At 42.0% G+C, this 26,739-nt stretch overlaps 1 protein-coding gene across 2 annotated transcripts in view; it reads left to right on the plus strand.

The window, feature by feature from the left end:
* The window catches only part of TIC40 (hydroxyproline-rich glycoprotein family protein), a 61,245-nt gene that overhangs the window by 30,622 nt on the left and 3,884 nt on the right, over nucleotides 1-26,739 (plus strand). For both annotated transcript variants that reach the window (XM_088515728.1, XM_088515729.1), the window contains exons 8-11: nucleotides 1,696-1,768; nucleotides 5,369-5,409; nucleotides 6,199-6,244; nucleotides 12,700-12,794. In XM_088515728.1, the coding sequence (XP_088371854.1) occupies nucleotides 1,696-1,768; nucleotides 5,369-5,409; nucleotides 6,199-6,244; nucleotides 12,700-12,794 (255 nt within the window). The remainder of the gene's footprint in view (nucleotides 1-1,695; nucleotides 1,769-5,368; nucleotides 5,410-6,198; nucleotides 6,245-12,699; nucleotides 12,795-26,739) is intronic.

Below are 26,739 nucleotides of genomic sequence, written 5' to 3' on the forward strand. Positions count from 1 at the left end.
CACAAAATATCAATGTATCATCAGCAAACAAGAAATGTGAGACACTGAATCCGGGATTATTTCTTGTTCCCACTGAAAAACCAACAAGAAGGCCACTATGTTCTGTAGCCACCATCATTCTACTCAGTGCCTCCATAACAATAACAAATAGGAAAGGAGATAGCAGAGCCCATTGTCTTAAACCTCGAGTACTACTAAAAAATCTGAGGGTCCTCCATTAATCAAAACTGAATCTCGAACTGTAGAAATACAAAAAGCTATCCAATCTCTCAATTTCTCCCCAAACCCACTTTGTTGCAATATGAATAGTAAAAAATCTCAATACACATGATCATACGCCTTTTCTAGGTCCAACTTACATAACAAATTGGGTTACCCAGATCTGAGACGGCTATTAATGCATTTATTAGCTATCAGAACTGAATCCAAAATTTGTCTCTCCTTAATGTACGCATTTTATGACTTCGATATGATCTTCTCTAACACTGTTTTCAATCGATTTGCTAACACTTTAAAAATCAATTTGTACGCAACACCCACCAAATTTATAGGTCGAAAGTCCTTTAGCTTGTCTGCCCCTACTTTCTTAGGAATTAGCGCTATAAATGTTGCATTCAGACTTTTCTGAAAACTCCCCTTGCTATGGAATTCTCTGAAAACAGCCATTATATCTGCTTTAATCACTCCCCAACATGTATGCACAAAACCCAAGGAAAAGCCATTAGGACCCGGTGGCTTGTCTCCTTGTAACTCCTTAACTACCTCAAACACCTCACTCTCTTCAAAATCCCTTTCTAACCACAAGCCCTCCTCACTTCCAATAGATTGAAAGGATAAATCATTAGATATAGGCCTCCAACTACAACTCTCAGTGAACAAGTGTGTATAAAACAGAACAATATGCGCCTTGATATTTGTGGCTTCTGAAGACAGAGAGCCATTGACAATTAAAGACTCAATGGCATTGTTCCTTCTATTTGAGTTCGCCATCCTGTGAAAAAATTGTGTTCTTATCCCCCTCCCACAACCATAGAGCCCGAGATTTCTGACGCCAGCTAACTTCCTTACACAACAGCAATCTCTCCAACTCCATAGACAACTCATCTTTGCTCCTCCTTTCCTCCTCTTCCTGACATTAGAACTATTGACAAGGCCATCTCTAGGTTCATTATATCAGGACATCATATACTATTCAAAAAATATTAAAGTAGTAAAGAATATAAATGCATCTAGGCAGTTGTTTAGATTCTTTGGAGGAAAATTTTGGAGTCTTTTACGCTGAAAGTTGATGTATCCTTTGTTGCTACTAGATATTAAATATGTCCTTGAATTTGTTGATTGTCTTTATAGTTATTAGACCATGCTCATATCAAATAGATGTTGTTTGTATTCCTGTTACTTTTAAAACATATACATATATGATGGTGATTTAATGCATGTATTATGTGCAAGGGCACATGTTTGTCTGCTAGGTTCATTGCTGTATCCTATTACATGCTGTGAATGCATGTCTCTTTTTTCATACAAAATTTTGTTCCTCAGATCCCACTTTTGTCATACAATGGATATGATTTAACTATTTGCATGAGTATGACTTCTAATGGCAGACTATTTTTGCCATATTAATCTCAGTTTTTGTTTTTCTTAAGATTTAATCAGATATTCTAAGTATGTTCTTATTTTATATTTGGATAGGAAAATCTGTCATATCGGTGGAAGTTTTGGAGAAAATGATGGAAGATCCAACAGTGCAGAAGATGGTTTATCCGTAATATGGCTTCTTTGTCTATTTAACATTTTATGCTTTTCTAATTATTATAATGATCTATCTTGCGTTGTGGTGTCTAAATTTCTTCCTGAACATTTCTTCTTGTTGCTAAGGTTTAAACATTAATTAGATATTAGAAGTTTCAATAATCACATCCATGTCTTCGATATGTGCAATATGCAAAGCAATTTGATGTCAGATATTTTCTTTTTCTCAATCCACAGCTTTAAAGAACATGATCGTAGGTCCAATAATCAAAGATTAATAGATCTGTTTTCTGCCCAAAATGGGAAGAGGCTACCATTATTAGCGTACTGACGACATGGTTTACAGTCTAGTGCTAGAGTTCTCTGAACTATAGGTCCCACTCTGACTCTACCAGATCTGCTCATAGGAGTGCCCGTAAAAAGGAAAAAGAAAAAGAAAAGATAAAAAATAAAAACTCATCCTCACTTTTATCACCAAATATACTTCTTGTTTTTATATTTAAAACTATGCAAGCAACTTGATTTCATATACCGTTCCTTTTCCCTTTGCTTGTAAATGTAATTCCACGTGTATTTCATCATAGATTTTTTCTTTCTTTCGTTCTCTTTTTGGGAAAGAAGGGGAGAATTAAGAATTTCGTTCAACCAAAGTAGAAGAACAAAAGATCTGCAAGTCAGCAGTAACAGAGAACACAAGCAGCTGAACTAGCTGCCAACAAATACACAAGTAACTATCTAACAAACCTGACCCAAATCAAGTTCAATCAGAAATACAAAAAGGATTTCTCCAAGGACAACAACTAGCTTTGTTTTGAATGGTGTTTTGAGTTCCTGGGAATCCGTCTCATCTTTGATTTGATGCCACACAAATTGGAAATTGGTTATCTTTAATGTTGTGCCAGACCTCAATAATGAAGGTAATCTCCTAATAAAATGCTAACTCTGACAAAATTTTGTTGGTCCCCTTTAACAAAATTAAAAATTGGAAGATGTAATCTAGGAGAGCTCTAAAAAATTTTAGTGTTTTGTCATACATGTCTGTAGAAAGATAGATGTACATCTGTAAATAAGTATGTACTTTTGATGTGTCTTTTTGTACGTATTCCATAGCTTTGGTACTATAACATAGCATTGAAAAGGAAACTGAAAGGACTAAGATGTCGGCTATTATAGGCCGGCTCGCTGAATGCTGAACCTTGTACATTAAGGCCAAAGACCTTCAACTGGAAAAGTTACTTCCTTATTTCATGGAAGATTCACCCTGTAATATACTTTTAATATTGCTGCGCCATAGGTGGACCAAAACTTCAACATGCTATAACTCCTTACCTGTATCTCAAGTATGCCACATTGTTCACCAAATGTGCGTCAACATGACTACCCCACACTTGGATAGGACACATTGGGTACGTCCTATACATATATCATATATCAACTAGCTTTCTTTACTTATTTTTTGTCGCTGTTTCCTATCCCTGCATCCGTGGCAAAGCGTATGGAGAAGATTCAACGTGATTTCTTATGGGGTGGGATTAATGATGAGTTTAAGTTCCATTTAGTTAGTTGGAACAAGGTTTGTTCTCCGATCTCTGAGAGAGGTTTAGGGATCCGAAATTTGCGTGTGATGAATCAAGCTTTGTTGGGGAAATGGTTGTGGAGATTTGCTCAAGAGAAAGAGGCTTGGTGGAGGAAGATCTTGATGGCTAAGCATGGTGCGGTTTGGGGCGGTTGGCGTTCTAGGGATCCTAGTGGTCCACATGGGGTGGGGCTATGGAATCATATATGCAGGGGGTGGAGGTCACTTCGAGGTCACTTCAGATTTGTCCCTGGTCTTGGGTCCAACATCAGGTTTTGGGAGGACATCTGGTGTGGTGACATGTCTCTCAAGGATGCTTTTCCTGGACTCTTCAATATTGCCACCAATAAGGATGCATCTATTGCGGATAACAGGGAGTGTCTAAATGGCTCTGTGCAGTGGAACGTGTCCTTCATTCGCAGGGTTCATGATTGGGAAGTGGAGGTCTTGGCCTCTTTCTACACGCTCTTGTATGCGCATTCGAGGAGTGGAGTAGGGGAGGATAGGATGTGGTGGATCTCTTCTCGTAAAGGAACTTTTGAGGTAAGATCTTATTACAAGATCCTTGCTTCTACAAATCCCATCCCTTTCCCATGGAAAAGTATTTGGCGCACTAAGGTTCCTTCAAGAGTGGCTTTCTTTGCTTGGACGGCCGTGCTTGGGAAGACTTTAACATTGGATAATGTTTGGAAGAGAGGTATTGTAGTGGTAAATCGTTGTTGCATGTGTGAATCGGATGGGGAGTCAGTTGATCATCTCTTTCTTCATTGTGGGGTTGCGCGTATCTTGTGGAATGCCGTGTTCTCTTAGTTTGGTTTGTGTTGGGTGATGCCTGGTTGTGTTAGGGAGTTGTATGCTTCTTGGTGGGTGGGTGGCAAGTCTCGCAGTGCTGTTGTGTGGAAGATAGTTCCTCTTTGCCTCATGTGGTGCATCTGGAGTGAGAGAAATGCTAGATGTTTCGAGGACTCATCTAGGAATATAGAGGGCCTTGTACACTTTTTCTTGTACACTCTTTTCACTTGGACTACTGGCTAGCTAGCGCCTATAGTGATTAGCTTCCCTGACTTTCTTTTTATGTTTTCTTCTTCTTTTTCTTCCTCTTAGTCGCTCTCTTGTATACTCCCTGTGTACTAGGGTTGCGCCCCTCTGCGCTCTTTAATACATCTTTTTACTTATCAAAAAAAAATATATATATAGATTTTTGAACATCATAAATTTTGATCTAGTAAACTTGTAATTATACATATATTTAGACAGTAGATGAATCAATGATTTACCATAGTTTTTCTAATTAATCTACTTCTGGATCAACTCATGCAAGAGGTCCAAGTTCCTTTGATTTCTTACATTTTTTGTATACCCGAGCATTTCATAAGTGTTATCATGTTTGTAGATTTCATTGACTTGGGTTTTGTAGCAGTTGTCTGGGTGGCATTGGAAATACATGCTGTCAGGGTCATAAATTACAAATAGTTGGCCTTAGGAACTCTCCAGTAATTTGAGATGTTAGGATCTGTGACAGCATTCGTAAGTGTTTCATGTTTGTAGATTTCATGGACTTGGATTTTGTAGCAGTTGTCTGGGTGGCATTGGAAATGCATGCTGTCAGGGTCATAAATTACAAATACTTGGCCTTAGGAACTCTCCAGTAATTTGAGATGCTAGGATCTGTGACAGTGTACAACAGTCAGATGCTTTACATGCTATTATTATGCCAAGGTGGCTGTTCTAATGTTGCAATGATTGATACTTGGTGTTCTGTCTTCTATCTGGGATAAGTTTCATTTATTCTATTTTTTGTCTTTTTCATCTAATTGTTTCTGCTTGCATATAAGTATGTCGTTGATCTTCTTTCATTCTTGTCACACTTGTTATTACTAAGCATTGCTCCACAGAAGTTATAATTGTTTGTGCATACTTAAGTAAATTATCTAGAAATTAGTAACATTGTGTCTTCTGCTATGCCTGTTCTAGCATATATCATTATTATTGGTTTCGGATTTTGTGAAAGTGAATTCTCTTCATATTTCTTTGCAGCCATTTACCGGAGGAGTTCAGGAATCCTGACACCTTAAAATGTAAGTTAATTCAATATTTACCAGCGCAAATGTTTGGAGCACTGTAAACAGTCTCTATACCCCATCCATCTCTAAAAGAAATAAAAAATAGAATAATGTCACTCTTTTACTTCCTTTTTTTTTTTTTTTTTTTTTTGTCCCTTTTTGAGAATGGTTGATCATCGTTCTAGTCTGGAAAAACCTTATATAATTGAATGGAACACACATAACAATATTTCCATTTTTTAGAACCTTAGATGTCAGTTGTGGAAACAATTGATTAGAACTTTATTTTATTTTATTTTTTTAGCATTTTTGTCTGGTGGATGTGATGTGTTTTGTCTGGTGGATGTGATGTGTCTTCCTTCATTAAGGGTTTGTGCATCAGTATCATTCTTATTGCCTGAAATATCTGGTCCTGTTTTTGGGTGGGTTTTGTTTGGTTTGGGTGTTGGGTCTTTCTTGTGCTTGCTTTACTTGAGTGTTTCCTGTTGTATACTGTATGTGTATTTAGGGGCGCCTTACACTTTTTATAAATTTCTCTTTACTTATATATATATATATATATATATATATATATATATATATATATGGTCTCGTTTTGTACATTTCCATTCCTTTTTAATTGCAAGTGAATAATTACTATTATGTCATTGGAGCTACACATCATTAGTCTATAAAGCTAGAATTAATTTTGTTTCTCCAGATCATGAGGTATTGAGTCTAGTTATTTCATGCAAATTTCAGTCTTGGCTTGTTATTTTACACAGCACTAAACTATTAAGGTTTTTTTTTTTTTTTTTTTAATAGGGATGCTACAAAATCCACAATATCGTCAACAACTTGAGGAGATGCTGTAAGACCTTTTTCACCTTTTATTCATACGATCTTGTTGAGACTGCAATATAGTAATGCAGAGATTTTGTGAACAAGTGCTTTGGAAGACATGCTGTAGTATTTTTATTAAAGCTGTGAACAGATTGTGCCAAAGCAATCATTTTTATGTTTTGGTGTAATGTTTTTTTTTTTTTTTTTTTGATAAGTAGAGTCAATGTATTAAAAAGCGCAAGGGGTGCAACTCATGTACACAGAGAGTATACAAAAGAGTCCACTACATAAGCTTTAAACTGAAAAAGACACACAAAGATCTATAAATTCTGCAAGCATTGAAGCTTGCAAAGAATATCCCAAGACCCTCCATGAGAAAGTGTTTGGGGCACCCTTTTCTTCAATTCTATAATTCCCATTTCACAATCCTCAAAACTCCGCGCATTCCTTTCTCTCCATAAGGACCACATTACTCATAAAGGGGCCATCCTCCAAAGTTGCATGACTGTCCGCTTCCCCTTTGCCCTCTCCAACTTCCCAGGCATTCCTTCAAACTCCCCGGCATCACTCACGTTATACCAAATAGCAGAAGAATCATATTCCATACTTCTACAACAGCTTCACAATGCACTAAAAGGTGATCAATAGATTCGCCACTCTTCTTGCACATACAATACTACTCCGTCACAATGATATTTTTCTTTCGTAGGTTGTCTAATGTTAAAATTTTTCCTATAACCGCCGTCCATACGAAGAAAGCCACACACGGAGGAGCTTTACTCTTCCAAATAAGCTTCCACGGGCCATCCACCAGAGCTGGATTAAATCTTCACCTTGTAGAATGACTTTACCTCAAAAATTTCCTCTTCGAGGGAATCCAACTGATTTTATCTACCCCATCATGCCTTACCTGTTGGGAATACAACATTTCGAAAAATCTCGAAACCTCCTCCAGTTCCCAATCATGCGCAGGCCGAATAAACCTTACATTCCAATAAATAGCACCATTTACCATCTCCATATTCTCCTCCACCCATGCCTCCTTTACACATGCTATATTGAACAAGGTGGGAAACAAATTCTGCAGTGATACCTCCCCACACTACACATCCTGCCAAACAAAACACGAGACCCGGTTCTTACCTCAAAACACATGTTGCTTAAACTCATCCCACCCCCTTCGGATACTTTTCCACATTCCCACCCCATACAACCCTCCTACCTCCTTGAAACACCAATCACCCCTCATCACCTCATATTTATTCTCCACTAATTTCCTCCACCACGCATCTCTTACATTTGCAAATCTCCACAACCATTTACCCAATAAAGCTCGATTAAATTGAATCAAATTCTTTACCCCTAATCCCCCCGCCTCCGTAGGCATGCAAATTTTGGACCAATTTACCAAGTGGAACTTGAACTCGTCACCTTCACCTCCCCACAGAAAATTTCTTTATATTTTTTTGATCCGCTTCGCCACAGTCGCTGGAATTTGAAACAGTAATAAGTAGTATGTGGGTATGCTAGATAGCGTACTCTTGATCAACGTTAGTCTCCCACCCTTGGATAAATACATACGCTTCCACCCTGCCAACTTCATCTCCATCTTCTCTATGACCTTATTCCATATAGAGGGGTCCTTATTATGAGCCCCCAAAGGTAGCCCCAAATATATAAACGGCATCGAGTCCACTCCACACTCAAGGATACTTGCCAATCCTTCTACATCTTCCACCTCACCTATAAGAGCAATCACAGACTTCGATAAATTTATTTTCAGCCCCGAAACCACTTCAAAACACAACAACAAACATCTCAAGTTCCAAAGTTGTTCAACCTTTGGCTCGCAAAAAATAATAGTATCATCTGCAAGTAATAAGTGCGACACTTCCATTACCTCATCAAGCCGCGAACCCACCGAGAAACCAGCCTTAAGCTCTCTCTCCGCCATTGCCTTCATCATCCTACTAAATGCCTCCATCACCAACACAAATAATAAAGGGGACAAAGGATCCCCTTGTCTCACTCTCCGAGAACTATTAAAAAAAATTTGCTAGTGTTTCATTAATGAGCATGGAAAATTGTACAGTACAGACACAATGATGAATCCAACCTCTCCCCTAAACCGCATCTCTCTAACATGTATAATAAAAAGTCCCAATTGACATGTTCATAAGCCTTCTCCAAATTCAACCTGCAAATAAGACCTGGTTCCCCAGCTCGAATCCAGCTATCCACACATTCATTCACCATTAACACCAAATCTAAAATTTGCCTGCCTGGTATAAATGCATTTTGGGTATGTGATACAAGCTTCCCCATTACTGAATTCAACCGACTAACCAAAACCTTCGAGATTATTTTATACACCTTGCTTACTAGACTAATAGGTCGAAAATCCTTAATGTCCACTGCCCCAGCTTTCTTTGGAATAAGTGCAACAAAAGTAGCATTAATGCTCTTCTCAAATTGACCACTATCATGAAATTCCTTGAAGACCGCCATCAAGTCCTCCTTAAGCACCTCCCAACATTTCTGATAGAATGCCATAGTAAAGCCATCCGGTCCAGATGCTTTATCACCCTTCAATTTCCTCACCACCGCCCAAACCTCTTCTTCCTCAATATCTCTCTCCATCCATAATCTCTCCCCTTCCTCTATGGAATTAAGATTTTCCATCAAAGGATCTAAGAATGTGGTTGGTCTCTCTTGACACTGCTCAAAATACAGAACTTTATAAAACTGCACAATATGATCCTGTATAGCTGCCGGATCCTCAGTCCTATTCCCACCCACCATCATTGCCGTAACCGTGTTATTTCTCTTATGCGAGTTTGCCAACCTATGAAAGAACTTCGTATTCCGATCACCCTCTTTTAGCCACAATGCTCTAAATTTCTGCCTCCAACTCATTTCTTTGTGAAAGAGTGTCTTCTCTAAGTTTTGGGAACACTCATCTTGCCGAAGTGTCTCCTCCTCCGTTAAATCTCTACTTTCTATTATGCTATCCAGCCCACCCAATACCTCCTCCAACTCCTTTTTACGTTTTACTATGTCTCCAAAAACCTCCACATTCCATTTTTTGAGATCCCCTTTCAAAGCTTTCAACTTACGAGCCAACACATAACTGGTGTTACCTTCGAAAGAATAGGAGTTCCACCAACTCTTGACCTGCTCCACGAACCCCTCCGCTTGTAACCACATGTTTTCAAACCTGAAGGGTATACGACCCCTTCTTCCAGTTCCACACTCCAATATCACTAGAAAGTGATCTGATAATACTCTAGGCAACCTTTTTTGGCATACATTTGGATAGCGTTCCTCCCATTCTGTAGAAATCAAAAATCTATCAAGTCTGGACCCTGCACGCCTATTAGACCATGTGATCCGCCCTCCTACCATTGGAAGATCGATAAGCCCATGCTCAAAAATAAAATCAGCAAAAGCAGTCATTGCTTGCGTTTGTCTTGTAGCCCGTAATCGTTCTCCAGGGTTGCGCACGACATTAAAATCCCCTCCCACACACCAAGGTCGATCCCACACATTCATTACACCTCCTAGTTCATCCCAAAAATTGCTTCTGATACTAGCATCATTTGGCCCATAAACACCAGCAAAAGCCCATTCAAAATTTTTTGTGACACTTCGGAAGATAGGCTACTACAAAATGCCCTACACATTCCTCAACCTTCTCCACCACTAGTCTATCCCACATTAATAAAATACTTCTGGATGCACCCGTAGCTCTCAAGTATAGCCAACCAACATGATTACACCCCCACACACTCCGAATCACCTCAATATTAATAACCTCCATTTTTGTCTCCTGTAAGCACACAATATTCGCCTTCCACTCTCTTAGTCTCCTCCTAATCTTCACTCTTTTCTTTGGCTCATTCATACCTCGCACATTCCACAAAATTATTTTTGGCTTCATTAACAAGATTTTCCAGCCCTCCGTTTTCCATTCACTTTACGCGATCCCTTCACATTATAGTTCATTGTGCTTTCCAACCACTTTAATTCACGACTACCTCGATTCCCCACTTTATCATTCCCCTGTTGACCACTACCCCTTCGCCCATTTGCTCTATTGGTCTCGATGGCAATAAACAATGCCAGCAACTCCTCCTCATGCCCATCACACTTGAGTCCCAATTCTAGCACCCGTTCTAATACCCAATCCGGAGACACAGGCTGAGTTTCTCCCGCTCCCATAATGGCTAGGGGTGGAATATCTAAAAACTCTGCCCTTCCCCATTTCATCTAGTAGTCCAACCCTTTCTATTATTGCACCAACCCCCTCACCAACGTCCAGACACTGCTTGGCCACCCTCGCCTCTACCATTTCTTCAACTTCCAAACCTTTAGACTGCTCCATAAGTGTCACCACAACCAGCCCCACCTCGCCGGTAGTTTCTGCACCGCCGGGTGCCTTAGTTGTCGCCTGTATGTCTCCGGCGGTCTTTCCAGTGAGTTCTGGCATTTTCGAAAACTTACCCACAAACTGACCCATAGCTTAAATATCTCCCAATTGTTTTGTGCTCCCCTCTTCGGCCCTGTCTGCTTCAGACTCACCCTACTCTGCTACCCCTGTTGCCACCTTACCTCCTGTCACCGTCTCTGGTGCCATGAAAACAAAGCCGGCAAGGTCTAGGCCTTCTCTAGTACCATCTTCGGCCATCTCTGTCTTGTTTTCAGCCTGCCCAGCTTGTCCTTCCTTCTCATCGGCGTGTTTTGTGCCGAGAAACTCCTTTAGTTGCTCTGGGGTCTCATTCCGATCAGTCGCCGGCGATTCTGCAGTCATCGGTTGGTACGTGTGGTCCTTCTCATCGGCATGTTCTGTGCCGAGAAACTCCTTTAGTTGCTCCAGTGTCCCACTTTGATCAGTCGCCAGCAATACTGCAATCACCGGTTGGTACATGTGTTCCATAGTTTTTGGGCGCCATCTTCTGTTTCTGGGGGCGTACGTATATCTTACGATACCTATTTATTATTTGAAGTCTTGTGGGTTTATCTACCGGCTCCACAACCAATTTGGATTTTGGACTGATCAAGCCCATTCTCGTTCTCCCCTCTTGGAGCCCAGTCCTTCAACCCATTCCCCCAGCCCAGCTCCTGCCCCCTTATTCCCCCAGCCCATCTCCAGCCCCTTAGTCCCACAGCCCTGCTCTAGCTTAGATAGACAGCTGGCTATCTGTTTTTGTAAGGAAAGCAATATCTCCTTAATGCTCGTGATATCCTCCAGGTTGTGTGGCGCCATAATTTCCTTTTGCTGCAGGACGTGATCTCCAGAATTTGCGCACCTTCCTTACTTAGTTTGGGATCACCCTCACCGGCTGCCTGTGTACCAAAATTGCCGGCCGTGATTTTTTCCTCAACCACCGCCGCTGCATAGGAAAGCCGGTTTTGAAGCCCCATCTGCTGGTTTTGGGTCCTCGCCGGTGGCATCGCTTTGGTCCCTCCGCTCGCCAGTCCTGTTTGTATCTTCCCCTCCGACTCCTCCCCATTGATCACCCCTTCTCTATTCTTCTCAAAGTGTAACTTTAGCCGCTGCAATTGCGATCGGCAATCTTTCCATCCCTTCCCTTCATTCCCCTCCGGTATAATCACAAAACTCCTCCATCCCTTCCCACCATATTCCGAAAACTCCAGGTAATTGCCGTGGGAATTCTTTCTTCGCTGCATCACGTATGAAAAGCTACCAAATCGAAAAGTCCTCCAATTGTCACGAACGATCTCAATATTTGTCAAATAGTCCCAGACACTCACTAACCAGAAGATGGTTGGCCATGCCATGATCACGTCTCGTGTTTTTCCCCGACTCTTCTCCGCCAATTGGACTCCACCTTGCACATTCAATCTAATCTCAAAAGATTTGGTTTCTACATAGAAATACCCCAGATAACCCATTTCTCCGCCAATTGGACTCCGCTTTGCACATTCAATCTAATCTCAAAAGATTTGGTTTCTACATAGAAATACCCTAGATAACCCATTTTTCCGATCAAAACTCGATGACCCTCTACCTACACTGCCTGAACACTAATCAGAATTCACACATGCACCATCACTGTTCCTCACGCGCCGCTGGGATGAGAGAGAGATTCATGCTGACGTGGTGAGAGACCTCCCAGGGTAGATATTTTTTATTATTTTATGATTTTGTGATTATAGAAATATTTTTTAGTATTTGGTGTAATGTTTATTACTGATTTATTACTATGTTCCCTTTTGGTATTTGACTTCCTCTTTCATTTCTCTCCCTCTTAGGCGCTCTCTATTTATACTTCCCGTGTATATGGGTTGCGCCCCTCTGCGCTTTTGATATAACATAATAACTTATCAAAAAAAAATGTTCTCTTTTGGCCCAGTAGGTTGCAGTTCTCTCGGTAGTTATATTATGATCTGATAGCCTAAAATATTTTCTAATTTGTGATGGTTCTTAATTCCTTTCCCATACTTAATATTTTTTTGCAGGAATAATATGACCGGAAGCAGCGAATGGGACAAGAGAATGATGGATTCCTTGAAAAATTTTGATCTTAACAGTCCTGATGTTAAGCAGCAGTTTGGTAAGTTCTAATTGAACTACTCTCTGCTCTATATTCAATGTTCCATACATTTTTTAGAAGTTTTGGATGTCCTGTTCATTTTGCATTAGGGTTATTTCAGTCGGATGATGGTTGCATGATTGAGTTTTTATCTTCTGGTCCTTTTAAAAAAATAAAAAATAAAATAAAAATTTATGATATACGTGAACCGAGTTCTTTGATTATCCAGGACCATCCTGCTAGAATAAGTCAAGTCTTTTGCTGTTCTTTGCTGACTTAATAAATACAAAATTTCCTTTGAGGTCTGTTAGCGTTTAGGTACTTTTTTTTTTTTTTTTTTTTGGCTCTTCACATAATTGAGAATTTCTTGGCTGTATCTGCTTTGAGTTATTGTGTACATACTTATTAAAATGTGTATTTGTGTATTTCAGATTATTTCTCCCTTACCATTAATCCAGATATGAATTGCTGGTATCTTTCAAAATTAAATTTTATATGGCTGGAGAATCTGAAGTCTTTCGAGACTGATGAAATTATAAATTATCAAGTTAAGTTTGTCTAGAGTACAAAATATGTTAATATAATGTGGAAAGTGAACTCTACTCCAGATATTACAATCATTAAAATGAGATGCGCAACCCAAGTACGTGGGAAGCTTTTTGACTACTAACAAATTCATTAGAAGCGCTAAAAGACGCACCAAAGTACACGAGCAGTATACAAGAGACACCTAACTAGAAAAGGAAAAAATATCAAAAAAATTTATGAAAACTAGGAATATTAAGCCTTTAACTTCACCGCCGTCCTATCTCTATCTTTAAAGTTTTGATAATTTCTATATCTCCAAATGCACCAAATCAAGCAGTGTGGAATCATCTTTTAAACAGCTTCACTTTCTACCAAACTTTTCTCTCCAACAAACAAGGAGATCTAGCACTTGGCAGGGGGCATGACCCTTGCTAAGCCAAAGAAACCGAAGATAGAGTTTCATAAAGCACTAGCTATCTTGCAATGGAGTAAAAGGTGGTCTATGATTTCCTCACTCTTCTTACGCATGCAACACCAATCAACCACAATGATCTACTTCTTTCTTAAATTATTCATAGGGAAGATATTACCTAAAGCGGCCAACCAAGCAAAGAGAGTCACTCTTAAGCAGACCTTATTGTGCCAAATACTCCTCCAAGGGAAAGGAGTGTTAACATGGGGAATTGAAAATGATCTTACATCAAACAACTCATGAAAGGAACCTAAAAAATCTTATTCTCACCGCCAAGTCTCAATCTGACGGAATACAACTGATTGAAGAATGAAGTAAAGAAATCCATCTCCTAATCTTGCGCTGCTCTAATGAAATTAACATTCCATTGAGGGCATGAGGAGGAGCTGCTGGCTCTGTTTACTATCATTGAGAACAATAGAGCAAATGGGCGAAAGGGCAGTGGACACCCGGGGATTGCTAAAGTGGGGAATCGAGGTAGTCGGGAATTAAAGCGATTGGAAAGCACAGTGAACTATGATGTGAAAGGATCGCGGAAAGAGAATGTTTAAGGGAGGGCTGGAAAATCTTGTCAATGAAGCCAAAAATAATTACTTGGAATGTACGAGGCATGAATGAGCCGGAGAAAAGAGTGAAGATTAGGCGGAGACTACGAGAGTGGAAAGCGGATATTGTGTGTTTACAGGAGACAAAAATGGAGATCATTAATATTGAGGTGATTCGGAGTGTATGGGGGTGTAATCATGTTGGTTGGTTGTATTTGAGAGCTACCGGTGCATCGGGAGGTATTTTGTTAATGTGGGATAGACGAGTGGTGGAGAAAGTTGAGGAATGTGTAGGGCATTTTATAGTAGCATGTGTTTTCCGAAGTGTCACGGAAAATTTTGAATGGGCTTTTGCGGGCGTGTATGGGCCAACGGACGCTAGTATCCGAAGCAACTGTTGGGATGAACTGGGAGGTGTAATTAATGTGTGGGATCGACCTTGGTGTGTGGGAGGGGATTTTAATGTCGTGCGCAGTATTGGGGAACGATTGCGGGCTACAAGACAAACCCAAGCAATGACCGAATTTGCTGATTTTATCTTCGAGCATGGGCTTATCGATCTTCCAATGGTAGGAGGGCGGATTACATGGTCTAATAGGCGTGCAGGGTCCAGACTTGACAGATTTCTGGTCTCCACAGAATGGGAGGAACACTATCCAGATGTATGTCAAAAAAGATTGCCTAGAGTCTTATCCGATCATTTTCCAGTGTTGTTGGAGTGTGGAATTGGAAGAAGGGGTCGTCTACCATTTAGGTTCGAAAACATGTGGCTACAAGCGGAGGGGTTTGTGGAGCAGGTCAAGAATTGGTGGAATTCCTATTTTTTTGATGGTAACCCTAGCTATGTGCTGGCCCGAAAGTTGAAAGCCTTGAAAGGGGACCTCAAAAAATGGAATGTGGAGGTTTTTGGAGACATAGGCAAACGTAAAAAGGAGTTGGAGGAGGTTTTGGGTGGGCTGGACAGAATAATAGAAAGCAGAGAATTAACGGAGGAGGAGATACTTCGGCGAGATGAATGCTCTCAAAACTTAGAGAAGACACTCTTACAAGAAGAAATGAGTTGGAGGCAGAAATCTAGAGCTTTGTGGCTAAAAGAGGGCGATCGGAATACGAAGTTCTTTCATAGGTTGGCAAACTCACACAAAAGAAACAACACAGTTGCAGCAATGATGGTGGGTGGGAGAAGGACAGAGGATCCGGCAGCTATACAAGATCATATTGTGCATTTTTATAAAATGTTGTATTCTGAGCAGTGCCAGGAGAGACCAACCACATTATTAGATCCTCTGATAGAACATATCAACTCTATTGAGGAAGGGGAGCGGTTGTGGATGGAGAGAGATTTTGAGGAAGAGGAGATTTGGGCGGTGGTGAGGAATTTGCAGGGTGATAAGGCACCTGGACCGGATGGCTTTACCATGGCGTTTTATCAGAAATGTTGGGAGGTTATTAAGGAGGACTTGATGGCGGTTTTCAAGGAATTCCATGAAAGTGGTAAATTCGAAAAGAGCATTAATGCTACTTTTGTAGCACTTATTCCAAAAAAAGCTGGAGCGGTGGACGTAAGGGATTTTCGACCTATTAGCCTGGTAAGCGGGGTGTATAAGATAATCTCAAAGGTGTTGGTTAGTCGGTTGAATTCTGTCATGGGGAAGCTCGTGTCACATACCCAAAATGCTTTTATACCTGGCAGGCAAATTTTAGACTCTGTTTTAATGGCAAATGAATGTGTGGATAGTCGGATTCGATCTGGGGAACCAGGTATTATTTGCAAGTTAGATCTGGAGAAGGCATATGACCATGTCAACTGGGATTTTTTATTGTATATGTTGGAGAAATGTGGTTTCGGGGAAAGGTGGAGAGCGTGGATTCGGCATTGTGTCTCTACTGTAAGATTTTCAGTGCTCATTAATGGAACACCGACAGATTTTTTTGGTAGTTCTCGGGGAGTGAGACAAGGGGATCCTTTGTCCCCTTTGTTATTTGTGTTGGTGATGGAGGCGTTCAGTAGGATGATGAAGGCAATGGCGGAGAGAGAGCTTATGGCTGGCTTCTCAGTGGGTTCGCAGCTTAATGAGGTAATGGAAGTGTCGCATTTACTCTTTGCTGATGATACTATTATTTTTTGTGAGCCAAAGGTGGAACAACTTCGGAATTTGCGATGTTTGTTGTTGTGCTTTGAAGCGGTTGCGGGGTTGAAAATAAATTTATCAAAGTCTGTAATTGCGCCTATTGGTATGGTGGAAGATGTAGAAGGATTGGCAAATACACTTGGTTGTGGTGTGGATTCTATACCATTTATATATTTGGGATTGCCTTTGGGGGCTCATAGTAAGGACCCTGCTATATGGAATAAGGTTATAGAGAAGATGGAGATGAAATTGGCGGGGTGGAAGCGAATGTATTTATCCAAGGGGGGGCGAATAACGTTGATCAAGAGTACGCTATCTAGTATACCCACATACTATTTATCGTTGTTTCAAATCCCAGTGAATGTGGCGAAACGGCTCGAAAAAATGCAAAGAGATTTTCTATGGGGAGGTGTCGGAGATGAGTTCAAATTCCATTTGGTCCGATGGTCCAACATTTGTATGCCTGTGGAGGCGGGGGGATTAGGGGTAAAGAATTTGACACAATTTAATCGAGCCTTATTGGGTAAATGGTTGTGGAGATTTGCATTTGAAAGAGATGCATGGTGGAGGAAATTAGTGGAGACAAAATATGAGGTGATGAGGGGTGATTGGTGTACCAAGGAGGTAGGAGGGTCATATGGGGTGGGATTGTGGAAAAGTATCCGAAAGGGATGGGATGAGTTTCAGCAACATGTGCGATTTGAGGTAGGAAACGGGTCTCGTGTGTTGTTTTGGAAGGATGTGTGGTGTGGGGAGGCATCACTACAGAATTTGTTTCCTGCTTTATTCAATATTGCATGTGAAAAGGAGGCATGGGTAGAGGAGAATATGGAGAGGGTAAATGGAGTTATCTATTGGAATGTTCGATTTATTCGACATGTCCATGATTGGGAATTGGAAGAGGTTTCGAGATTCTTCGAATTGCTGTATTCCCAACAAGTAAGGCAAGGTGGGGTAGATAAAATTTGTTGGATGCCTTCAAAGAGGAAAATTTTTGAGGTGAAGTCTTTCTACAAGGTGAAAATAAATTCAGCCCCGGTGGATGGTCCATGGAAACTTATTTGGAAGAGTAAAGCTCCACCGAGGGTGGCTTTTTTCGTATGGACGGCAGTTATGGGGAAAATTCTAACATTGGACAACCTACGGAAGAAGAACATCATTGTGACGGAATGGTGTTGTATGTGCAAGAAGAGTGGCGAATCTATTGATCACCTTTTAGTGCATTGCGAAACTGCTGTTGAGGTATGGAACATGATTCTCCAACTCTTTGGTATAACGTGGGTGATGCCTGGGAGTTTGAAGGAATGCTTGGGGAGTTGGGGAGGGCAAAGGGGAAAGCGGACAGTCATGTACATTTGGAGGATGGCTCCTTTGTGTGTAATGTGGTCATTATGGAGAGAAAGGAATGCGCGGAGCTTTGAGGATCGTGAAATGGGAATTATAGATTTGAAGAAAAGGGTGATCCAAACACTCTACTCTTGGAGGGTCATGGGGTTTTCTTCGCAAGCTACAACGCTTACGGAGTTTATCGATCTATGTGCGTCTTTTTCAGTTTGAAGCTCGTGTAGTGGGCTCTTTTGTATACTTCCTGTGTACATGGGTTGCGCCCCTTGCGCTTTTTATATAATGCCTTTTACTTATCAAAAAAAAAAACATTCCATTGAGGAAAGCCATTAGATAACTAAAGGTGATCCGCTACAAAGACCTCCCTAATGCCGGCAATACTAAACAACTTTGAAAATGCTACCTTAAGGTGTTACTCCTCATACTATACATCATGCCAAAATCTAATCTTTGAACGATCACCCACCTTGAATCTAAAATCCTCAAAAATTCCTCTCTTGCTAAAGAGGAAATTGACGTTGGTCTCAAGGGGCTGGACTTGGTGCTTAAAAGTTTGGAGGCTAGAGGGCCTTTGCAAGAAGAAAAGGGCTCAAGAATTGCCCATGCAATAGGAAGGGATCCAAAAAAGCCCAGTCTGTTAGGCAAGGACTCATACAGAAGGAGAAGGAACGCGCAATTGGTGGGAGACTCTCAAAGGCTTTACTAGACATGAGGTGGGGGATGGGACTAGCAGTAGCTTTTTGGCATAATTTGTGGTGTGGAGATATGGTTCTTAAGGTAGCTTTTCCAGTTTTATTTGGTATTGCTTGTGCGAAGGATGCCTCAGTTGCGGCTAATATGGAGTTGTTGGTGAATCCAATCAATGGAATGTCAGATTTTCTAGAGAGGCACATGACTAGGAATTGGAAGCCTTTGCCTCCTTTCTCCAGGTGTTGCATTTAGTCATAGTGAGACGAGGGTGTGAAGATAGATTGTGGTGGATCTTCTCCAAAAGAGGCCTTTTCCTAGGTCAAGTTCCATTTTTACTCCTTGGCTTATACTGAAGATAGGCGCTTCTCATGAAAGAGTGTGTGACGGACATAGGCTCCTCCAAGGGCAGTCTTTTTTGCTTGGTTGGCAGCTCTGGGCAAAATCCTAGCTTTAGATAATCTCAGAATCCTTTTTTGGTGTATATGGAGAGAGAGAAATAATAGGTGTTTCGAGGATGTGGAGAGGTCTTTTGAGGACACTTTAGCCTATTGTTTCCATACTCTCTATCTCTGGACTGTAGCATATGTTTTTCCGGTTTCGATTAGCTATGATGATTTCCTTGTACGCTTTTCCCCTTCTAGTTAGGTGTTCCTAGTTGTATACTTCCAGTGTACTTTGGGGCGCCTCACGCTTTTAATAATATCAGTTACTTACCTATCAAAAAAAAAAAGATAATCTCAGAAAGTGACATGTTATTGTGATGAATAGATGTTGCATGTGTAAGAGAAGTGAAGAGACGGTGGACCATATTCTTCATTGTGAGGTAGCTTAGTCGTTTTGGGATGTCTTGAGTTATACCTAGACTGGTTTTCGATTTGTTTGCCTGTTGGTGGTTTTTTGGAATGCGGAGGAGTGCCGCGGTCTGGAAGATGGTGCCTACTTGCCTCTTTTGGTGTTTATGGAGGGAAAAAAACAATAGGTGCTTTGAGGATTGGGAGAGGTCCTCGAAGGACATTTTATCCTCTTGTTTTCATACATTGTATCTTTGGACTGTAGTGTTTGTGTCCCCATTGTCGATTAATGATGGTGATTTTCTTGTTCGCTTTTCCCTTTCTAGTTAGGTGATTCCTTTTGTATATTCCATGTGTACTTTGGGGCACCTTACGCTTTTAATAAGACTGGTTGTTACTTATCAAAAAAAAAAAACTCCTACTAATGAATTTCCAAAGACCAATTCCATGTGATCCACTTAACTTCTTTAGAACACCACCCACCCCATTGAATACCATATTTAAAGTCCATCACCATTCTCCACAAAGCCTCTCTCTCATACACACAACACCATTACGACTCCCTTGGAAAAGTCCAGTAGAACACAAGCAAATATCGGACCCCTAAAAAACCCCTAGAAATTAGAGAACATACCTTGGGCCAACTTAACAAGTGAGAACTCTTCACTCAAATCTTCCCACAAGATATCTCGTTGTAACTTATAAGGATAATGGGGACATTAGGATGGAAGATGACTATCCTTTCCCCTTGGGTGTTTTTCCTCCCTGCAATGCCCTTGGATCGGATCTTGTGTGAGTCGCCCCCAAGGCTGTCCAAAAGGGCAGTGGATGAAGCAGTTGCTCTTTTGCTGTTCTCGTCGGGTTTTTGGTCATTTTCTCAGGTTTTGGAGGGTTTGTCTAGTGATCCCCCTTCCCTGTTTAGGCCAGGGGTGGTCCCACCTCTCTCAGAGGTGGGAGAATCATTGAAGTCCGTTTGTGCTTCTAAGTTAGAAGGAATGAGCGAATGGAAGAGCTTGGAGAGTTCTATCAATTATGAGGGTTCCAATCGCGGTAAATGCAAGAGTTTGTAGGTCTTTTTTGGTGGGGTGTTGGTTTTGTTTTGTGGGTCTTGGGTTTTGTGGGTTTTGGGTCTTTTTTTTTTTTTTTCTTTTGCTTGGTATCCTTGTGTATACTTTCGGTGTACTTAGGGGTGCCTTACACTTTTTTTTATTAAGCACTTTGATTACCTATAAAAAAAAAAAAGCAAGGAAATCTCGTTGTAACTTCTCAATGCACCTAGCAACTCTAACCGAGAGGGCAAAAAGAGAAGAAATAAGTAGGTAGATTAGACAAGGTACTCTTAATCAAGATTATCCTACCTCCTTTAGACAGGTACACCTGCTTCTAACTAGCCAAACGACACTCAATCTTCTCAATAATGCCATCCCAAATAGATTTGGCCTTAAAAAAAGAACCCAACAGAAGACCAAGATACTTTTTAGGCAAAGATGAAACCTTGCAACCCAGATGCATGCCAGATCTTCTACATTATTGACATTACTAACAGGGACCAATTCTTTTTTTTGATAAGTAATAATGATATAAAGCAAAGCGCAGGGGGGCGCAACCACATACATTGGAGTATAAAGAAAGCGCCTAAGAGGGAAAGAAATGAAAAAGGCAATCAGAAAAACTAATCGTTAAAGGAGCAAGCCAAGCGGCCGTCCAAGAGTAGAGAGTAAAGTAGAAAATATGAGAAATTTCCTCTACAGTCCTAGTGAAGTTCTCAAAACATCTAGCATTTCTTTTATTCCAAATACACCACATAAGACAAAGAGGGATCATCTTTCACACTACCGCGCTTCGAGAACGTCCTCCCGACCACCAGCAATCGAACAAGTCCCTTACCCTGCAAGGCATGACCCAATGCAACCCAAACCGACTAAAAATGGAGTGCCAAAGAACACTTGCGATCTCATAGTAGAGAAGTACATGATCGACTGACTCTCCTGTCTTCTTGCACATACAACACCACTCCACTACTACAAGGTTCCTCTTCTGCAAATTATCGTGAGTTAAGATTTTGCCTAGGGCCACGGTCCATTCGAAAAAAGCCACTCGGAGAGGCACCTTGGTGTGCCAAATACTCTTCCAAGGAAACACCTCATGATCAAAGTTGGACAAGGCCTTGAAGAGCGACTTAACCTCGAACTTACCCTTCGTAGACGAGGACCAACAAATACGATCCATAGTACCCATGGAGATCTTGCAAGAGTATAATCGTACATAGAAAGAGGAAATTATGTCCATCTCCCAATCCTGGATTGGCCGCATAAAAATGACATTCCACTCGACAACCCCATTCCTCCAAGTAAAGTTATCCTTCACCCAAGCTTCTTTATATCTAGCAATACTGAATAGGGACGGGAAAGCCTGCTTCAAAGAAATTTCCCCACACCAAATGTCATGCCAGAAGCGCACTTTCGAACCCACCCCCACTTCAAACTGAATACCTTTAGCAAAGAAGTTCCAACCTTGTCGAATATGCTTCCATAAACCCACCCCATGAGAGCCCGAAACCTCCTTCGTGCACCACCCACCATCTTGGTCTTCGTACTTAGCTTTGATAATCTTGTACCAGAGAGCCTCACCCTCATTTGCATATCTCCAAAGCCATTTCCCAAAGAGAGCTTGATTAAACTGATGCATCGTTCAGATGCCCAGACCACCGGAGTGCAGGGGACGACAGACTTGATTCTAACTTACAAGATGCAACTTAGGCTCATCTCCCATCCCTCCCCACAAGAAGTCTCTTTGGATTTTCTCAAGCCTTTTTGCTACACTCATGGGAATTGGAAACAAAGACAAAAAGTAAGTCGGAAGATTAGACAACGTACTCTTAATGAGAGTTAAACGGCCTCCCTTAGAGAGATACATTCTCTTCCAACCTGCCATCTGATGCTCCATCTTTTTGATCACATCATTCCACATAGCCGTATCCTTATACAACGCCCCAAGAGGCAGACCCAAATACTTCATAGGCATATTGGCAACACTACACCCAAGGATATTAGCTAAAGCCCCAATGTTCTCCACCTCACCAATAGCCACAATCTTTGACTTTCCCAGATTAACTCTCAACCCCGAAACAGCTTCAAAACATAAAAGAATGAGGCGCACATACCGTGTCTGTTCGGGAGAAGCTTCACAAAAAATCAAAGTATCATCAGCAAATAACGAGTGAGTAACCACCAACTCTGAGAAGACCCTATCTCACACCGAAAAACCAGTCAAAAGGCCTTGGTTAACTGTCGCATTCACCATCTTACTCAAGGCCTCCATAACAAGCACAAAGAGTAGCAGAGAGAAAGGATCCCCTTGCCGTATTCCCCGCAAGCTGTTAAAGAAGCCTTCCGAAGAACCGTTCACAAGGATGGAGAATCTTACCGACGTAATGTACCACTCTATCCAATCCCTCCACCTCTTTCCAAAACCACACCGATGCAGCAAATACATAACAAAGTCCCAATTTACACGGTCATAAGCCTTTTCCAATTCCAATTTACAAAGAACACCTGGCACCCTGGATTTTATACGACTATTCACAAATTCATTTGCAATGAGTACAGAATCTAGGATTTGACGACCCTCGATGAAAGCATTTTGAGAGTTGGAAATGATCTTACCCAAAACAGTTCTCATCCTATTGGTGAGTACCTTAGAAACAATTTTGTACACCCCTCCCACCAAGCTAATGGGCCGAAAATCCTTCATCTCCACCGCATCCGCCTTTTTCGGAATCAAGGAAATAAAAGTTGCATTTAAGCTCTTCACCAATTGACGTCTACGATGGAACTCAGCAAAAACCGCCATAACATCATGTTTAATTACACTCCAACAAGCTTGAAAGAAAGCCATGGAAAAGCCATTCGGGCCCGGTGCCTTATCACCCTCCATACCTTTTACCACCTCCCATACCTCATTTTCCTCAAAATCTCTTTCTAACCACCTATTATCCTCCTCATCAATGGACAAGAAGGGTTGGTTATCCATTCTAGGTCTCCAAGTGCTTTGTTCCGAGTATAAGGTTTGATAATATTGCACAATGTGATCTTTTACCTCAACTGGATCGTCAGATAAGACACCATCAATACGAAGCGCTTCCACCCGATTGTACCTTCGATGAGAGTTGGCCACCTTGTAAAAAACCGAGTATTTCGATCCCCCTCCTTGAGCCACAAAGCTCTCGATTTTTGGCGCCAATGAATTTCTTCATACAACAAAGTATTCTCCAATTCTTTCGACATATCTGCCTTTCTAATCTTCTCTTCTTGAGCTAAGCCTCTCGATTCTGCCATCTCATCCAACTCCTGAATTCCTCCCAACAACTCCTTTTTCCTCCCAATATCACCAAACACCTACTCATTCCACTTTTTCAAATCCACTTTAAGGGATTTCAGCTTATTAGCTAATACAAAACTAGGCAAACCTTCAAACGAATAAGACCCCCACCAAAAACTAACCTTGTCAACAGAACCTTCGGATTTAAGCCACATATTTTCAAATTTGAAACACTTATTACCTCCACGAGGATCCCCACAGTCCAGTAATAAAGGGAAATGATCGGAGAGCAGGTGTTGAAGTCTTCTTTGTGACACCGCTGGGTAATGATCTTCCCAATCTGAGGAGAGCAAGAACCGGTCAATTCTAGACCAAATCTCATTCTCTTGATTATTAGACCAAGTAAATTGACCCCCCATCATCGGAATGTCCACCAAATTGTTCTCTGATATAAAGTCCGAGAAATCCATCATGCTAGAAGAATAATAAGAGACACTAGAGCACTCACTAGGAAACCGGACAATATTAAAATCCCCACCAATACACCAAGGGATCTCCTACACATTCATCAAACCAGCCAGCTCTTCTCAAAGGACCCTTCTCTCCACATCATCACTTGGGCCATACACCCCCCCAAATGCCCAGACCCAATTATCCTCCACATTTTGAAAGGAACACGCCTGGCTGAAATGCCCCACACACTCCTCCTTACACTCAACCACCCTCCTATCCCACATCAGTAACACACCCCCCCCCCCCCCGACAACCCATTAGACCCCTTATACATCCACCCCACATGTTGATCTCCCCAAAGACTATAAACCACTTCACGGGAAATATCCTCCATCTTAGTCTCAATCAAGCACACTATATCTACTTTTCATTCTTTCAAGAGACCCCTTATCCTCATCCTTTTTTTGAGGGCATTCAACCCTCTTACATTCCATGCGACGATGTTAAGCTTCATAATCCACCAATCGACCCCTCCCTCAACCCCTACCTTGCATAATTTCCATCTGGCCCCTACCAATAATACTAGAACCTCCAGATTTCTTTAGCTCCTGAAATCCTTTAAGAGCATGATCATTGGCATAAAAGCCTCCCAAGTCCGAATCACATTGCGCTCTAGATGCTTCAATAGAATTGAACAAACCCGCCAACTCCTCCTTTTTCCCCTCATCAGATACACCAATTTTAGGGCAAAACTTGAGGCAGCTTTCAACTACCCAGCTGGAAGAATCCTTCTCCGCCCCTAATTCCCCCATCCCTCCTGTTCCTGAGATACTGTCCGTGCCTACTCCAAGCCCTATAAATTCCATCACTGGCACACGCTCAACACCTTCCTGTCCTACAGGAATCGGCGATCCCAGGCTCATTGCCTCCCCCTGAGGAGCCTCCGGCAAACAGCCCCCTACCACCACCACCCCAGTATTCAGACGAGAAGAAGATTCCGCCAAAAGTTGACCCCTGGCCGAGCCCAAGTCCTCCCCTGCCCAAGCCTCACCGATGTCCAAATGACACTCCGGCGAGCTCTGTGATTTCTCCGGTAGAGATTGCGTTTCCGGCACCCCCTAAGTAGAAGTTGGCTTCGACCCAAGGATCCCTTTCCCCCTGTCCACCGGCCGACGAAGAAACTTCTAGCGAGCCCACCAGTGCTGCGTTCGAAAACTGCGGCCCAGTCTTCTTCCTCCTATAATAAGTCAACAGAGTTTTCCTTTTATCAGTGGTCTGAGCTGCGAGCGCCGATCTTTGAGGGTCCCTGTTACTGGGCTTCTCGACGGTCAGAAACCCATCACCTCCCTGGTAGAAAAGCCGAAAACCTCCGTGGGTGCTTCTCCTTCCGCTGACCCAACCCCCCCTCCCCCTGGTAGGGCCCTTCCAGCCAACGGTGACATGCTTGCCGAACTTACCAAGTTTGGTCGCAGGCCCTTCGGGGCTTTCTGTGTCTCCAGCATCGGAATCAAAACGTCTGAGGATGTAAATCCTTTTGGTCCAGCGTGGTCTGGTCTATAGTTAAAGCCCACGCCTGGGCCCAAACCACCTTTGGGCTTAAAAGCTACTTTCTTCTTCACCTTATGCTTCCTATTGGTTTTTGTAGCTTTGCCCTCCAACCCACTCATAGACCAGCGTGGTCTGGTCTATAGTTAAAGCCCACGCCTGGGCCCAAACCACCTTTGGGCTTAAAAGCTACTTTCTTCTTCACCTTATGCTTCCTATTGGTTTTTGTAGCTTTGCCCTCCAACCCACTCATCTCCTTCCCTTCTGATGCCGATTTCTGCTGGACAAACAATTCTCTAACACCCTGCCCAAGCCCACTGTCCTCCAATAACTTCATCACCAAATCTACCTTCGTCAGCCCCACATCACACTCCCATTTCAGCCTTTGCAATGACTCCCTAACGTTGAGGAGCTCGAGACTTGCAGCAGAGTAGGTCTGCCCAACATGGCTCCCCATCCCCTCCCGTCCCTTCAAGTGGTCAGGACCAGAAAACGATGCAGACCCCGTCGCCGGCCTTTGGGAACTACTCGCCGGAGCTCTAAACGACACCCCCATTCTGTCTCCATCCTTCAAACTGCACGTTCCAGCCTTTGCATGTTCTTGGACAGACCTCGCCGGACAGTGGCTCTCTGTTGGACCCACCCCAGAACCACCTTGGAACCTCGCCATAACATGGGTTTTCGTCAGAACCCACGGTTGCTTGCCATAAACATGGACTTGCCTTTCCCTATCTACAGGAGCTTCTTTTAGCCACCTTGGGACCTTGGCAATCGGTTCTAAAAAGGAATTGAAACATTCCTCAGTTGGCTTCAACGATAACCTCAACGTCTCCGCGTAACTCCTTTCCTTCACTACCTTGTCGTTCTTGCCTTCCCTGACCACTCGAGGATCACTGACCGCTCTGTGCTCACGGAGGGATGAGTTTGCCATGAAACGTTCCCACCCTATCCGATGACGTCCTTCTGGAATGATGATCGAGCCACACCTTCTTCTACCATCAAATTCCTCTACCTTCAGAAAATAACCATGCCTATTAGAGCATTTCTAATCGATTATTCTAGGATACCCAGCTCTAGATTGATCCCAAAAGACTTCAGAGTTATCCACTGTCACCAATTCCTCCACTATTCGCACTAACCAAGCTA

The sequence above is a fragment of the Corylus avellana genome, chromosome 4 (genome assembly GCF_965113065.1).
Source record: "Corylus avellana chromosome 4, dhCorAvel1.hap1.2, whole genome shotgun sequence".
Lineage (NCBI taxonomy): Eukaryota > Viridiplantae > Streptophyta > Magnoliopsida > Fagales > Betulaceae > Corylus > Corylus avellana.